Here is a 17,084-nt window from a genome sequence, read left to right as displayed (position 1 = left end):
CGCAATCCCCTTGGAACCCGTTTTACTTCCACATACTGTTGTAGTGAGGTGGCTTCCCACCATTTCCTCACCTCTCGCTCGAACAGTCTCTCAAGGCTTCCGAATTGTTTAGCTAAAGTGGTTACCGTTGGACTATCAACCACCTTCTGAGTACTGGTATTCGTTCTTTTCTTGAAAACTTCCTGGGCTGCTTCCCGCCGATCTGTTTCACTGTACATCATGTGCCCCACTCTTCGCGTTCACCGGATAAGCTCTGCTTTCTCCGGTTACCCCCTCGTGCTGCCGTTTGCGTACACTAGGTTACTGCTTCACGCTTGTTGTCAGCGTCCGCCGTACATTCGCCTTTTCCATGGCCTCCTAGTGTCCATCATTTTCAAAATGTAACATAAAATACTAAAATACTAAAAAATCAAATAATGCTAAAATGACGGGTTAATGATAAAATGGAAGAATGTATGTTAATGAACATTAAGGAATGTAATTATTATTATGTATATACTGGTTTGATAATAAGGGTAGGCACGTTTTTTACGTTTTTATTTTTACTTTTAGTTTAAGGCAAATACATATTTGAGCCCATCCAGGGCAAAATAGAGCAGGAACAGTTAGCCCGTACAGGGCGTTATGACTGAATCAATATGTGATTGATATAGTGGTCAAAAGGCACTGCTATGATAAAGTTATGATATACTGTTACTAGATGGCGCTCACAGAATAGGTGTAGCGTTTGCCATTTGTCTTTTATGTTAAATTTTGAAAATGATCACGTGGTTTGTAAATAAAATGTGGCCGTTTCCGACATACCCCTATACCACAGAAGAAGGCGGATGCCGAAACGCGCCTGGTGCGTTTGAAAGTCATAATAAAATCTACGACTTTCCCCCCGTGAGTGGTGTGTCTCTTTGAAAGGGTAAGGGACGAGGAGCGTTATATTTTGCGGTAGCACTTTCCGCAAATACAGCACCCGTGCATGAGTGCGTGAACCAAGTGCAGGAGGAGCAAGGATATATTCGTAATCGCACCGGCGTTTGGACACTAGGAGGCTATGGAAAAGGCGAATGTACGGCGGATGCTGACAACAAGCGTGAAGCAGTAACCTAGTGTACGCGAACGGCAGCACGAAGGGGTAACCGGAGAAAGCAGAGCTTATCCGGTGAACGCGAAGAGTGGGGCACATGATGTACAGCGAAACCGATCGGGGGGAAGCAGCCCAGAATGTTTTCAAGAAAAGAACGAATACCAGTACTCAGAAGGTGGTTGATAGTCCAACGGTAACCACTTTAGCTAAACAATTCGGAAGCCTTGAGAGACTGTTCGAGCGAGAGGTGAGGAAATGGTGGGAAGCCACCTCACTACAACAGTATGTGGAAGTAAACCGGGTTCCAAGGGGATTGCGAATATATACGATCCCAGCATATGAGAACCCAGACCCCCAATTATTGGAAGAATGGTCAGAGTATACGGCAGTCTCGTGTCAAGGCATGTTAAAGATCTTGATTAAATTCGCATGGAGCGATCATGAAAAGGCAAGAAAAGATATCGCCGAATTGGAAAAAGAAATTTCAGCAAATGAAGATAAAAGTAAACAAGAAGAATACCGACAGGCTATGGGCAAAAGACTGAAGTCATATGAGGACAAAATCAGGGTAAGAAAACAGGAGAAGTATGAGCGGGATGAGCGCGACTACGAAATGGGAAGGGTCCTAACATTTGCAAAGAGGTACGACGCCCCAATTCAGGCTCTGGCAAAGAAAGGCAAAATCCAGGCCACGGAACAAAGAGACACCACAGAATCCAAACTGTCGGAAAACGAACAAACTAAGAGTAAAATTAATCCGGCAGGGGCACAGCAAATGCACAAACTTCCTTTTCACGAGGAGTTCGAAATCCTCAGACAAACGAGGCAAAAGGGGGGAAGAGGCAAACCCCCAGACCAACAAAGAAACGGCCAACGCGGAGGGGGGGCGAGTGGCGGAAAAAGCAATTTCTCACCACCTCTAACCAGGAGCCGCAGCAAGAGATACAACAAGCGGCGCTAAGAAATGTGGCAAGCTCTGAGGATAATTTGACAATAATCAACTTAACTCCGAAAGTATTAACTACGGAAGAGGAATATGTGCTCAAGTTGGGACTTTCTTTTTGTCCAGCTAAGAAGCTGGAATAGGCACAGACTAAAATAGACTTGTTTAAATTCTCACGGAAACTTAAATTGCACAAATTTTACAAGTTGCGTCCTAAAAAAACGAGCAGGAGCCTTAACACGAGGGCTCCCAATACATTGGATATAGTACAGGTCAAGGACTTGCCAGCTTTGAAAGATCTTAATAAACTGGAGGCAGAATGTGCGAGTCAGGAGAGAGGTGATATCCCTGAATATTCCGTTATAAAGCAACAAGGAGGTAATAGTCCTTTTAGACCAGTATCAACGTTTATGCCACAAATGCCCAATGATAACATAGATGTGTTTATGGACACGGTATCAAACGAACTGTTAAAGTGGCGGAAGAAAGATGGTTATAGAATCAACAAAAAGGAAAATAACTTGTCCGTGCAACATTGGGAGGCAGTGAAAAATATCCAGCAGGACACTAGTATAATTGTGAAGCCATCGGATAAAGGTGGGAATGTTGTTCTTCAAACCTATAAGGCGTACAATGAGGAGGCGCTAAAGCAATTAGCAGATGTTAACTGCTACAAAAAGATCAACAAGGAGGTTTATTTAAACAGCATTACGGAATGCCATCAATTGCTTCGCAAGTGGTATGACAAAGGGCAATTAACAACAGAAGAATATTTGTACTTACGATGTATGAACCCAGTAACACCAAGTTTCTACCACTTGCCGAAAGTACATAAGGACAACAAGAAACCACCGGGACGAACAATCGTGAGTGCCCAGGGAAGTCTATTGGAACATTTGTCTGTATATATTGACTATTTTCTTATTGATTTTGTGAAAACTTTACGCAGCTACATAAAAGATACCAAGGACTTTTTAACACACATAGAGAACATAGTGTGGAAAGAGGGTGACTGCATGCTAGTTATGGATATAACTAGTCTGTATACCAACATAGGCCATGCAGAGGGCTTGATAGCTATAGAAAGTTTCTTGGGAACAAGATCTGCTAAATTCACGGAACATAACATAATGCTGCTAGAACTGTTAGCTTTTAGCCTAAAGAATAACATTTTTCTGTTTGAGGAACAACATTACCAGCAATTAACTGGGGTGGCCATGGGCACATGTTACTCTCCGAGTTTTGCAAATCTCTTTGTAGGATGGTGGGAGGAGCATGTAGCCTGGGCACAAAACAATGGAGAATGGACTCAGAACATCGTAGCCTGGTACAGGTATATTGATGACCTCTTCCTGGTTTGGAGGGGGTCAATTGACACAGCTACAGACTATGTGAAAAAGTTAAATGAGAATGTGTATAATTTAAAATTTACTGCAGAAATAAGTTGTACTAATGTGAATTATCTTGATTTAGAATTGATGGTAAAAAAATGGTAAAATCATCACAAAATTGTACCGAAAAAAGACAGCGGGAAACTCCATCTTGCATTCCACGAGCAGCCACCCCCCAAGATTAGTCCAAAGTATCCCTTATGGAGAACGTTTAAGGATTAAAAGGAATTGTACTAGTGAGGAAGACTTTGATGGCAACGCACAAGCAAGTGTAGCTAGATTTAAGGCTAGGGGCTATGGGGACAGAACTCTAAAAACGGCCTTATATAAAGTACAGAACATACCCAGAATGGATTTACTTAAGGAGAAAGATCTTAGCAAGGAAGTGAACACTAACACACTTAGAATGATCACTACCTACTCGAGAGGGGCAGATAGACTCCGTATGATCATGAGAAAAAACTGGAATCTATTAAAAACGGATCCAGTGATCGGAACAGATCTACCACCACGCCCCTTGATAACTTATAGAAGGGCGAGAGCCCTTAAAGACACTCTTACGAAGAGCCATATAGTAAAACCAATAATTAAACCTTTTGGGGAACGGCCATCAGGTTTCTTCCCGTGTGGGAGGTGTAAAGCGTGCAGAAACAGCAAGAGAACATTGACATACAAAGTGGGAGATAATGACATACAAATAAGGAAGTTTCTAACATGTACAACACCATATACTGTCTATTGTTTAATGTGCCCATGCGGGCTAAGGTATATAGGCAGCACCATCCATGAAACCAAGATTTGCATTTTGGAACATTTAAGGGCCATCAATAAAGGGGATGTGAATTAGCGGTACACTTGGGGTAAAGGGCTCTTCACCCAGGAAGAGATTCTCTGAAACAGTAAAAAGTAAATTGTCAATTGTAAGTAACTGTATATAGTCTGTAGGAAAAGAATTGCTGAACATATAAATACTAAAAAATCAAATAATGCTAAAATGACGGGTTAATGATAAAATGGAAGAATGTATGTTAATGAACATTAAGGAATGTAATTATTATTATGTATATACTGGTTTGACAATAAGGGTAGGCACGTTTTTACCTTTTTATTTTTACTTTTAGTTTAAAGCAAATACATATTTGAGCCCATCCAGGGCAAAATAGAGCAGGGACAGTTAGCCCATACAGGGCGTTATAACTGAATCAATATGTGATTGATATAGTGGTGAAAAGGCACTGCTATGATAAAGTTATGATATACTGTTACAAGATGGCGCTCACAGAATAGGTGTAGCGTTTGCCATTTGTCCTTTGTCAGTTTTTATGTTAAATTTTGAAAATTATCACGTGGTTTGTAAATAAAATGTGGCCGTTTCCGACATACCCCTGTACCACAGAGGAAGGCGGATGCCGAAACGCGTCTGTGCGTTTGAAAGTCATAATAAAATCTACGACTTTCCCCCCGTGAGTGCTGTGTCTCTTTGAAAGGGTAAGGGACGAGGAGCGTTATAATTTGCGGTAGCACTTTCCGCAAATACAGCACCCGTGCATGAGTGCGTGAACCAAGTGCAGGAGGAGCAAGGATATATATATATATATATATATATATATATATATATATATATATATATATATATATATGTATATATATAAAAATACCTAAAGTTTTGTTTAGCGTAATATACCACTTATGTTTAGAGTACGGTACTACTTATGAACATGTGTTTGTTTGGAAATTTGGGAAGGGATTTAAGGCAGTATTACATATACGTCGCACTTTCCCTCTTTAAATAGGTGCGTCTAAAAAAACAGGGAAAGTGTGCCATATTACAGTATATGCACTGCCCCCAGGGCAGCCACAAACTCATGCTGCCCCCAGGGCAGGCCATTCAAGTGAAATAAGAAGGGCTGTTTCAAAGCAGCTCCATGTTTCACGTTGCAAGCGGCAACCTGTCAGCACTTTTAAGAGAGGAAAGAGATCTCCTTACAGGTGGGTGCAGTGAGTGACTGCACTTGCCTGCAGGAGGACGCCTGGGAGTCCATGGGACTGTCCACTCCAGAGGGCCACCTTTAGGGGGAGCAAGGATAGTTTACCACCTTTTTGTGGCACACTTTCAGTGTACCTGCTGACAGCTTCTTTGCCTTTGAGCCAGCATCATTAATACGGCTTGGGCGCAGAGGCAAAGTGATAAACTCATTTGCCAGGGGCCACGACCCCATGCAAACGAGGGAACGCCCTCTCCAGATAGTGGTGGCACACACGTAGTGCCAGTACTATCTGTATTACAGAAGGGGCCACACAAGCGTCTGTAATACAAAAGTGGAGTTTGAATAAAAAAAAAGTTCCTTAGCGACTGTAATGAGAGCCAGAATCAAATCTACACAAAGACTAGCTGTGTGGACATTACTGTGTACATCCTGGTACCACAGGAAAGTATTACCAGATCTCAGAGGCTGAAAACACTGGCAAGAATATAATGTTTAAGAAAAACAACAACAAATGCTTTTTTTTCTTTAAATCAGCAGCCTCATCACCATTGTTCTTGGCTTTGCGAGAAAACCTATTTTACCAGTAGAGACCTAAGAATTTTGGAAAATAATATTCAAGCCTCGTATGGGCAAGACTACAGGGCTCCACTGCTGAATTCTTCCATAACAGAAGACCAGCATATGCACTGTTGATGCATGTGGTGGTGGCACATTTTCTAAATCAGTTACTTATGTAATGGATAAGCCCACATTTTATACCTAATCACAGTTTTCATAAGAGTGTAGAACAGTTTTGCTCAATATAAAGGAAGGTAGCATCTAGATGTAAATTAGGGGAGGTGGTGGTACAATTGATAAGGTAATAAGTTGGTTGCCAATGGATACAGTGAGGAAATACAAGAAAGGTTACGGGCCAACAAGATTGTCTTTTTGCTGAGTGGCCCAAAGTTTTTTAATGAATTAGGATCTGAATTCTAAATACCCTGCAATCACACTGCAAACCAGTTTAGAAAAGTTAACATACTTCATCAACACAGAGGGGAATTCCTATTTGCCATACTTCCTTTCAGTCTGAATGGCCAAAACAATATTATTTTTCATTTAAAAACAATATACTAAATTATGAAGCTTCAGAGAGGACATGTATTTGGCGATTAGTCCTGCCCTGGGAATAAAGAGTAAATGTGGGTTAGCTTCAGTGCTTAATTTGTAAATAAAAAAAAAAGGGCCCTCAACAGGAAGCTTGCACCACCCATTGTCCCTGCCTCCGCGTTCCATTGACCGTATCAACACAACTACTAACCATCACACTCCTACAAGTGTGACCATTCAGACTATTCCAGGTCCCCAAGGCTATAAGAACGGATTGGGCAGTGGGTATTAGTCTCAACTGTTGTTGTGCTTATCTCTAAATTATACAAATGGCGCCACGATGTGACAGACTGTCATAAGTGACAGTGTTGACAATTAAGTGCCTGTGCCGAGCACCGTAAACCATGACTCAAATTAAGTGGTAGTTCGCTTTAGTCAAAGAAAAATGCAGATTTTTGTTTGAAGAAGTGGAGTATCTGGGATACGCCATCTACAGAAGATCTGGTGGTGATGACGAGTGGCATCCTGTCCCAAGAACAAGGACCAGTGAAGGTTGTTTTAGAAGCTGTGTGGAATGTTATTGCGTATTTTTGTAAGGTTTGTATTGATGCGATTGAGAAAGGGGAAATATTTTGCTTAGGACAGAACAGTAGGAGAAAGAACTATGCTTGGTGAAGAAGGATATTACCTCATCTTAAACACTCTGATGTCAATACAACTACTGTTGGTGTGAAAGTAAATGCATGTGGTGTGGGTGCCACCCTGTCCCAAAAACACAGCGATGGTGAGCGTTAGGTGGAGTCTGCATGTCATTCTTTAAATATGAGTGGGCGTAATTATTCAGTAACGTAGCAAAGATTTAGCTGAATTTGGGCATTCAAGGGCTTAAGCACTCATGTTTCAGCAAGTCATAAGCTGTTGTTACGAATGTTCACAACCAAGAGAATCGGAGATGGATTCAACAAGTCTAGATGTTTGCCTACAAGAGTATCAATGCACTATGGGGTAAACTGGCTGAATACTTATCAATGCTGCCAACAAGATTGGATGGATAACTACATATTAAAATTTTTTAGCTGCTAAAGAAATGGAGTGAGAGATTTTGGGACATGGAAACAAGATCAATATGAGCGGAGAGTTAGAAGAAGATGATTTTGGATGTTATTGGGCCAATGAATTACTCAAGTGAAATGGAGAGGTTTGGTCACCGTGTTTGTATATTTTTATAAAAAAAATTAATATTGAGAGTTTGTAAAGGAAAAAAAACAAGGTGTATAGGTGGGGTACTGAGAGCAATATATTTGAGATAGGGTTTTCCCAGCGTAATCGTATCTGCAAATTAGGGGTCTATTATTAATCCTATCCCTGGAGGTCCATGCCATGTCAACAAGACAATAACAACGTGTTTTACTCTGCTTCACAATCTGTGACAAATGTTATCTTTTTTTAGCATCATCTGCAATACATTTGGTGGTCCAAGGTACGATCTTGAGCAGACTTGACTACTGCAATGTACTGCTTTTGGGGTTCCCAACTTTTTACATAAAAAACCGCGTCCGGTTCAAGCTATCGTCGCTAAGACTGCGTTAAATGTGCCTGGATAACCTTCTTCCCATGTCATGTCGGAGCTCCACTGGCTTCCAGTGAAGGAACGGACTGCTTTCAGATAGGTGTGCATTGTCTTCAGTGCAGTTCACAATAAAGTACCCATGTTTTTACAAAGACAATTATGGTATACACCTCTGAGACATCTGTGCTCTTCAAAATCCAATCTTCTAATTATTCCCAAATATTACAAGGTTAGAATGGCCAGCCGGGCATTTTCAGTCAAGGGTTGCTCATCTTTGGAACAGTATTCCACCTTTTGTGAGAGCTTGTCAAGATATGCTCCAGTTCAGGAAGGCATTGAAAACTTGGCTCCTCCTGCCTTGACTTGCTAAGACACCATCAGGCTTTCTCTATGACGTTCGTGCCAGGATAACTTTGAAGTCGCAGTGCACTCTACAAATCTCTGTTCAATTCAATTCAATGTGTGCAATTTAATTTGGGGAGATAAAGATTTTCTTCTTTTTTAAATTTTTTAAAAAAAAGGACATTATATAATCCTCAATTCAAATGGAAATAGGAGAGGATGAATAGAATGGTAAAGGAAGATCTTTAGATGGAGTAGTTTAATAGGCCACTTGGACCCATCACACCACATGCAATTCAGTTACTGAGTTGACTATATTTGAGGTAGTGAGAGGTAGAAAGAAAGAAAGAGACCAGGATCAAAAAAATCATTGGAGAAAGAGATAGCTGAAAGTGAGAAGGGGAACAAAATGGTCAAGAGAAGTAGAGAAAGACTTACAAATTGAAAGGAGACAACTTGAACTGGAAGAATGGATGAGGAGAAAGTTGTACAAACATATAAGAAAAGCTTCTACGTTTTGTGGAGCCATGTTTTTTAGAGATTCATGGGGAAGTTGTGTTTCTAGGATCTCAAAATGAAACCAATCCAGATAGGCTGTGAATAAGAAGGGAAACAGTGAAGGAGGACGTTTGTTTACGATATGTGAAGAATTAGTGGAGAAAGAAAGTGGTTTTGTAGTTTCGGGAAAGGGGAGGTATAGAAACATACTTGGCAAGACAGTTGTTTTAAGAAGTAGACTAGATTTCTCCTACCCCCTCTGGTGGAGGGCTCCCGAATATATTCATGGGGTCAGACCCTGGCCATAGAAGAGCATAATGCTGAAAAAAGTGCTGTATTTTAGAAGGAAAAAAATAGAAAGTGGCAGTGAGCAGCTCTATAACAGACCATCAGTAACATATTTTCTAAATCATGTTCTGCCATAGAGTAGGTGTCAAAGTAGGACGGAAGGATCCAAATACCCCACAGAGCCCCCCTCACCATTTCTGATACAGGAGTACACTGTGGATACTTTTACACTTTAGGGAGACCAGGCTGCCCATTTCAATTTGGCAATAATGCATTTGATTACATGTTTGAAAGAGTAACTGAAAATAACTGAAATGTCAGACTTATTAAATGTATGTTTAGAGCTGCCAATTTTATGGTAAAATTGATCAAATATGTGCTTATCATTCGGTGTGGGGTGAGGTAAATAAGTTTGTTTACATGGGGTGTGCTATTAAAACGCTTGAAGACCACTGGAGTAGACAAGAGACTGGGCGCATAGAATAGTGGGATTATATGGTGTACTGAGTGTTTAAAATTGTCTTTGTGCATACAAGTCTTGTGTGAGAGGAATTGTGGATAAGAATGACATTGCCGCAGGGTGTAGCTCTGTTCTGTTAGTTGGCATTGGAAAGCTGTCATTCATACTCATCTTGGTTTTGTCGAAGGGAAGGAGAAAAAGTAGATTCTTACTGGCTGAGGTTGTGATAACAAGTTGTATTATCACATTGCTACACTGAGTCATTCTACAATATATAACCCTGGATTATGCATGGTTCATTGGGAAGTTTCTTGCAGTTGCTTGCTGCTCAGAGCCCAGACTACTTCTACTTTGTATGTCAATAAATACTTTTATCATTGGCTTGTCGGTGTGTCCTTCCTGGAAGATTCAACTCTTACTGCTTTTCATTGGGTCCGAAAAATGTATATACAAGTACTCACTATTCATTACAATGAACAGTGGCTGCATGACCAACATTGAAGGTCAAAGCTCTCAAACATGCATTACAACTTTTCCTCTCCTGCTAACCCCACAAGACCTCCTCCCCAACTATGAGCTTTATATTCGTCTTCTAAGGTCCAGGGAGCACAACTTTCCACCACCCTCTCCAATCACTATCAAGAAACATCTTATATTGATTGGTTATAGTGAAGGATGTTCCTCCTCAGTTGTCAGCTTAATTATATTGGACCACCCGGCATTTTAGAAAATAAAAAAATGGGAGCCCAAGGAGGTTTCATAGGAAGGGATTGGGTAAGGGTGGTTTATTTTTGTGTTATCTCTCCTTTAAATAGATACCCAAGTGTAATGAATAGAAAAAAAAACATAAAACTGCTGATAGTTTGAAGTCATGAGAACCTGCCTCCACTTCAATAAACAGACCAGAGCATAAAGTTAGTTTAGAATATGTCGATAAGCAATGCAACTTAAAAGAAATGGTAAAATAAACAACATGCTAGAAGAACACATAAGTGGAAGTGAAACAGCTAAGGGCATAGACACTTGGAAAAACTAAACATGGAGAAAACAGATATTAATCATAATGTACCTCATATCCAGGTATTGATTTTACTGCCTCCACCACTGCCAGAGACATCAGGTGTTGAATGAACGCGATCCTTTGGCCCAGCTGAGATTTTAGTGGGATGGAGACATGCAATGTGAACATAGCACAGCCTATAGGGCTGATCCAGGCATTACCACCACGACCTAAGCAAAAGAAACATAGAAATGCATAAGGCCTCAGCCTTTTTTAAGTCAATTTCGAACTCGGTTTGTAAAATCTGATTCAGAGTAGGTTGTAATCCTATCTACCTCAGGAATATTAATGAGGACAGTCTCAAATTGGACCGCCTCCGATTGGTGGCCATCACAGAGCTGGTAGCCTGCTAGGGTCTGCAGACCACCAAGGACATGATTGCTTTTCAATAAAGTAAACTTTAAAAAAACAAAAGCATCCTGTTTTCCTTAACGGAAAGGGGGCTGTGTATACAAAATAAAGTTTACTTACTTAATTGGAGAGAGTTTATGACTCACAAAATAGTTGATATGTCTGGCCCTTAGTTCTTTCTCTGCATTGAATATACCTACCCTATCGTGACTCCTAATAACTTGGCTTTTCTTAACCACCGAACACTCATCTTTACCTTGTCCCAAACCACAGCAGTATGCTGACTTACACCTTTACCAATTAACTTTAAATGTATTCTCTTTTCACTCGGTCACCTTTGGTCTCCACAGAGCAGCTAGTTTATCTCTAAACCACTTGATTCAGCTTTCTTCTTTTCACTATCACTTATTTTGCTTCATAAAATAAACCTCCTACTTATTACCAATTTCCCTTATCATTCTATTTTCCTTTGCCTTTGACAAGCTTTCTCCTCCTTCTCTCAACAGGGGACAAACTGCCCACTTCTTAGCTCTATTCCTGCTGCCAGATGGCTACTGTGCATCATGTCGGTCTTCCATAGTGACCGTGTTCCTTAACAACTCCTTTGCTTCACTCTGATCCTTCCAAATTCCTTCAAACATACCTGTGCGACCCGACTCTTGATCTATTCTTCTTCACCAATGTCTACTCTACCTTTTTTTAGGTCTCGCCTGTCAATGCGCTTGCTCATTGAGCTTGCGAGAATATAGGGGTGTTAGACCTGACACCTTTTGGCGTGGTTCTTCCCCCATCTTTTTGCCTCTGACTCGTGTGTTTTGATGCTGTGCTGGATTTCGTTTTTGCTGATTTAGATGTTTTGGACACTCTGCCACTGCTGATCAGTGTCAGAGTGTAAGTGCTCCTTCTGTAAATTGTGATATTGATTGAGTATACCTAATTGGCATATTTGTATCACCCCGAAGTCCCTAGTAGAGGGCACTGTGTGTGCCAGGGCTGGTGATGACAAATGCTACTAGTGGGCCTGCAGCGCAGATTGCGCCACCCACATGAGTAGCTTTTAAAAGGTGACTCAGGCCTGCCCGCGCAGAGCCTGTGTGCAGTCAGTGACTGCCATGTCAGCCTGGCCAGTGTCCCCACTGGCTAGGCCTAATCCTTCCCTGTCTGTGCACATCAGTCACCCCTATGGAAGGCTCAAGGTACCCCCCTGGGCAGGGTGCAGTGTATGGATAAGGTAGAGCATGTGCTAGTGCAGGTACTATGCTCTGGTAGTGGGCTACAGCCATTTTGTGTGCTCACTGCTGTAAGGCTATCTTGCTCCATAGAGTAACATGGAGGGGGGCTGGGCCCATGTGATACCAGCCTATCTCCCCATAGGAACAAGATGGGACATAAGTGAAAGATATCCCTGGACTCAGAATTTAATGACACATCTTTTAGTGAAGGGTGTTTTTAAATCCTGTGTTGGAGAATAGCACTTTTAGAAAGTGGCTGTTCTCTTGTCTAAACCTTTCTGTGTGCCCGGGTTTGTGGAATGTCTGCCTGGTCTGGATGTGACAGGAAGGGGCTGCAGAGCCCCAGAGGAGAGGGTCGGAGCCCTCCCGGGGATGAAAGGGCACATCTGCCTGCTTGGGAGGAGGGAGGAAGGAATGCCAGATAAGTGCTGGGCTGTGCCTGCCTACCTCCCCCACATTAGCTCTCTCCTGGTGGTCAACTGACCCCACTGGCCCTGAAGCTGACAGGAAGAAGAAAGCCAGAGACACCTCAGTGCTCCGCAACCCCCAGAACTGGTTTAGACTGGACCCAGGGCCTCCATGCACAAAGAACTTCAAAGACATTGGGGGTATAAGGAAAGGACCCCTGTCTGCAGAGAATTAGATTCTGAAATTCTGCAAGCAAGAAGGAACCCTCGCTGGAAGGAGGACAGCTAGAGAACTGAAGGAAGACTGCCTTGCTGTGTGCTCTAAGGGCTGACTTGTTCTGCTGTCCACCTGGAAGCTAAGGAGAAGAAAGGGACTTTGCTGTGTGCTGTGACCCTGCCTACTTGAAACTGCCAAGACTCTGCTGTGTGCTGTGTCTACAACTGAATCTCCAAGGGCCTGAGAAGAGCTGGCCTCCTGCTTGGAACCCAGGGCTAAAGGTTCCTAAAGCTATCCCAGGAAACAGCTGCAAAATCGTGCTGTTGGGACCCGAGACGCGTGGTGCTGGACTGCGGAGCGTGAGGAGGAGATCGGTGTGCTCATCGGCACATTAATCGTGAGGGTTGGAGGCTTGTGGAGCCTCCCCTCGTGAAATCTGCTCCCAGGTGGTGGCAAGGTCGAGAGGGGGGTCTAGTTCTGACCAGCGCCCTTTAAAACCCTTTGCCGCCAAATCATCGTCGCAGCCCGGGGCCAGGATCACCCCTGGAAGTTGCTGTTCGTGCCCAGGAGCGGCCGCGGCGAAGAACGAAGCCGCCGCGACCCCATTGGCTGAGGGAGCCGAGCCCCCTCACTAACGCCGCGACGGGATTGGCCCGCGCGGCGCAGCGTCATCAGCTGTGGTGTGCCGTGATTGGCTGAGCCTGCGGAGCGTAATCGGCGAGGCCGCGCTGCCATTGGTTGGCGGCCTCGCGCTCCGAGGGGCTCGACTGAGGGCCGCGACCGGATTGGCTGCCTCCGCTGAAGCTGCGGGAGGTGCCGAAGGATTCCCCAAAATCACCGCCGGGACCGGGGAAGAGCGCCGACCCCGCCGAGGGACCTGGAAGCGTCCCGCACCCCTGGCCAGCCGCCCCTCCATCAGGTGAGCTTCACCGCCTCCCCCGCCGCTCGTTGAATGGTCGAGAGCGGGCGGGAGAGGAAAGGGGACCGGCCGGGGCGGGGACGCGTGCAGACTGCACGGCTGGTGCGCAGTGGTGCGCCTGATTCCCAGGAAGACGCGAGGCTGCCCCGGGGACGAGAAAGAGTCCCTGGGCCTCGCGAGGGAGTTGAAACGGCGCTTGATTCCCTGGCATAGCTCATACGCTGGGATTGTTTTCTTTGCTCATGTTGAGAGCATCACAGGTACAAATCAGTGGCCATATTTTCTTAAGTGCTGATTTAAGGGACTAGAGACTATTTTATGAGGTGGAACCTGAGACTATTGTTTTGAATGACCAGAACTGCCTATTTACAAGTACCATCCTAGAGAATTACGTGCAACCTTTAAGCTAGAAATGCTATGTGTTCTAAAGAAGTGATTATCATGCAACTGCTTCATTTACATGCTGAAACTAGATAAAGTTATATTTTATATATACTTACCTGTGTGGTCTCAGTTTGTGGTGGATTGGGAATTGCTGTTGTGTTAAGTGCAAATGTTATCCACATTGTCTCCGAGTTTAGCCTAGACTGCTCGCGCCATGCTACCTAGAGGGTGAGCAGGGGTTATCTCAGAGGGTTATTCCGTCGCCCTGACCGGAACGAGGGGTCCCTACTTGGGCCAAGGTACTTACCTTTGCCAACCAGAGACGCCCGGTTCTAACATTGGTGGCTCGCGGTGCGGATTTTGAACTAATAATTGCACTTGACCGGCAGTGATTTCTTGTACATCACTAGTCTAGTTTAGCGGAACAGGTTGCGCAGGATTTTTTATTTTTGGTGAAACCTTTTTAGTTGAAAAAGGGTAGGAGGTACCATGTCTCAGAACGCGCAAAGCATGAATGCAGAAGGGGAAGTGGAATTTGAAGTCCAGGAGTTGCTCACCTATAACAAGGAGCAACTGAGAAAATTCTGCAGACAGCTTGAATGCCCAGTGAGGGGCGGCGCAAATAAGGAAGAGCTACGGACAGCTCTGAGGGCCTGGTGGGAGGCCAAACATGGTCACCTGGAAGCTGCTACTGGAGAGGGAGACACACCGGAAAACGGGTTTTTGCCCAGTGAATTGCCAGTGAGGAAGCCAGGGTCTAGGACCGGCAGCGACCACTCCAGTAGGGTTATGTCTCCAGAGGAAATAGAGGAGAATCAGCGAGTCAGGGCCCATGAGATTGAGCTCTTGAAGCTCAAGGCGGAAGCCGATGAGAAGAGACTGCGCCTGGAAGTTGAGAAAGAGGCGCAGGAGAGAGCGGCACAGGAGAGAAGGCATGCTCTCGCTTTGGAGGAAAAGAAGCTCCAATTGGCTCATGAGAGGAGCATGAAGGAGTTGGACTTCAAATATAAAGAGAGGGGGTCCAGTTCTAATGGTGGCAGCGCACAACCAGTACAGGCGGGTAAGGTATACATACCAAAGGATCTGGTACAGAATTATCAGAGGGGTGAGGATATTTATGCGTGGTTCAGAGCGTATGAACTTGCCTTAAAGATGAATGAGGTGCCTGAGAAGAATTGGGGAGCAGGGTTGTGGAAGCATTTTGAGGCCTCTGGGAGGGATGTTTTGGCACCCTTAGAAGCAAAGGATGCTTTGTCCTACTCCGCCATGAAGGAGGCTTTGTGCCTCAGGTATGGGCTCACTGCTGAACAGTACCGCCAGAAGTTTAGGAACTTCAAGAAGCTTGATTCAAGTACTTGGGTGGAGTGTGTGAGTATGTACACGCGTGCACTGGAAGGTTGGATGAAGGGCAGCAAAGTTACTGATTATGTGGGGTTGTGTCACTTGATTAGTAGGGAGCACTTAAGTAGTTTGTGTGTCCCAGAGCTGCGCCAGCATCTTTTGGATAGTAAGTTAACTGATCCCAGTGAGCTTGCTAAAGAGGCGGACCGGTGGACTAGCACCAGGGTCCACAAGGGGGTGGTAAGTACCCCAGCCAAAGGTGGACAGGGTCCCCAGCAGAAGAGTGGGGGGGACACGGGTAATCAAAAGGAGTCTTCTAAAGGGCCCCAAAGTAGTTCCCAAGAGAAGGTGTCTCAACCCCCCAAGGCTAAGAAGTCCTGGCCCCATAAGGGCCCGCAGGACAAGAAGACCCTCACTTGCTATGCATGTAGGGAGGTGGGGCACATTGCTCCAAACTGTCCAAAGAAGAAATCTGCACCCACTGGTGCTCCAGCTCCAGCTCCGGCGATAGCCAGTGTAGCTTTGGGAGGGGATTTGATTTCTAGTGGGGAGGAGGGGTTAGCATTGATGACCCTTGTCTCTCTAGGAGACCGAGAGATGGCCCAGGAAACCTTGCTGCCCCAAAACACTAAGAAATACGGGCAGAAGGTAACCATCAATGGACAGGTGGTGGAGGCTCTGAGAGACACAGGGGCCAGCGTGACATCTGTTAGGTGTCAGTGGGTGTCTGAAGAGCAAATTGTTCCCCAGGTACTCCGGCCTGTGGTGGCAGCTGACAGTTCAGTGCGCTACTGCAGGCTGGCGAAAGTTCCATTTGAATGGGGAGGAGTCTCCGGTATTTTGGAGATTGTAGTAAGTGATGCCTTGCCTGTAGATTGTCTATTAGGTAATGACCTGGAGAGCTCCCCATGGAAAGAGGTGGAGCACAGGACTCACTTGGAGATGTTGGGTTTGCCTGCGTGGATCTGTGTGTCCACCCGTGCAATGACAGCAAGAGAGGGCGGTCTAACAGAGCTGGAGCCTGGAACAATGGCCCAGGGACCTGCCAAGAGAGGAAGGGGTAGAGGGCGCGGGAAACCAGCCCCCACTGTTCCCACGGTCCAGGAGGAGGCAGACCCGGAAGGGGATGCCCTGGAACCTACAGGGGAGCAGGTGGCCGAACTAGGGGAATTGCCTGAGCTGTCCCAGTGGCAGCAAGAGGGTGGTCCCTCCAGGGAGGAATTCTGCCAGGCTCAGAAGGAGTGCCCTTCTCTCATTGGTGTGCGGCAGCAGGCTGCCGACCAGGCCGCAGGCCTGGGGTCCAAGGAGCATTTGATCTATTGGGAGGATGACTTACTTTATAGTGAGCCTAAGTTCGCTGAGCCCGGCGCAGCCCGTGTGCTGGTGGTACCGGAGCGCTTCAGGAACTTCCTACTGGGTCTGGCTCATGACGTGCCTCTCGCAGGACATCTGGGGCAAGACAAGACCTATCACAGGCTTGTCACCCATTTCTACTGGCCCCAGATGAAGACGCACGTCTCTGC

General features: G+C 44.9%; 1 protein-coding gene across 3 annotated transcripts in view; it reads right to left on the bottom strand.

The window, feature by feature from the left end:
• The window catches only part of HLCS (holocarboxylase synthetase), a 940,243-nt gene that overhangs the window by 160,233 nt on the left and 762,926 nt on the right, over positions 1-17,084 (bottom strand). For all 3 annotated transcript variants that reach the window (XM_078656875.1, XM_078656873.1, XM_078656874.1), the window contains exon 8: positions 10,720-10,880. In XM_078656875.1, the coding sequence (XP_078513001.1) occupies positions 10,720-10,880 (161 nt within the window). The remainder of the gene's footprint in view (positions 1-10,719; positions 10,881-17,084) is intronic.

The sequence above is a fragment of the Lissotriton helveticus genome, chromosome 8 (genome assembly GCF_964261635.1).
Source record: "Lissotriton helveticus chromosome 8, aLisHel1.1, whole genome shotgun sequence".
NCBI classification, from domain to species: domain Eukaryota; kingdom Metazoa; phylum Chordata; class Amphibia; order Caudata; family Salamandridae; genus Lissotriton; species Lissotriton helveticus.
Note: the sequence above shows the minus strand (reverse complement) of the source record. Positions and strands in the feature narration are given on the sequence as shown.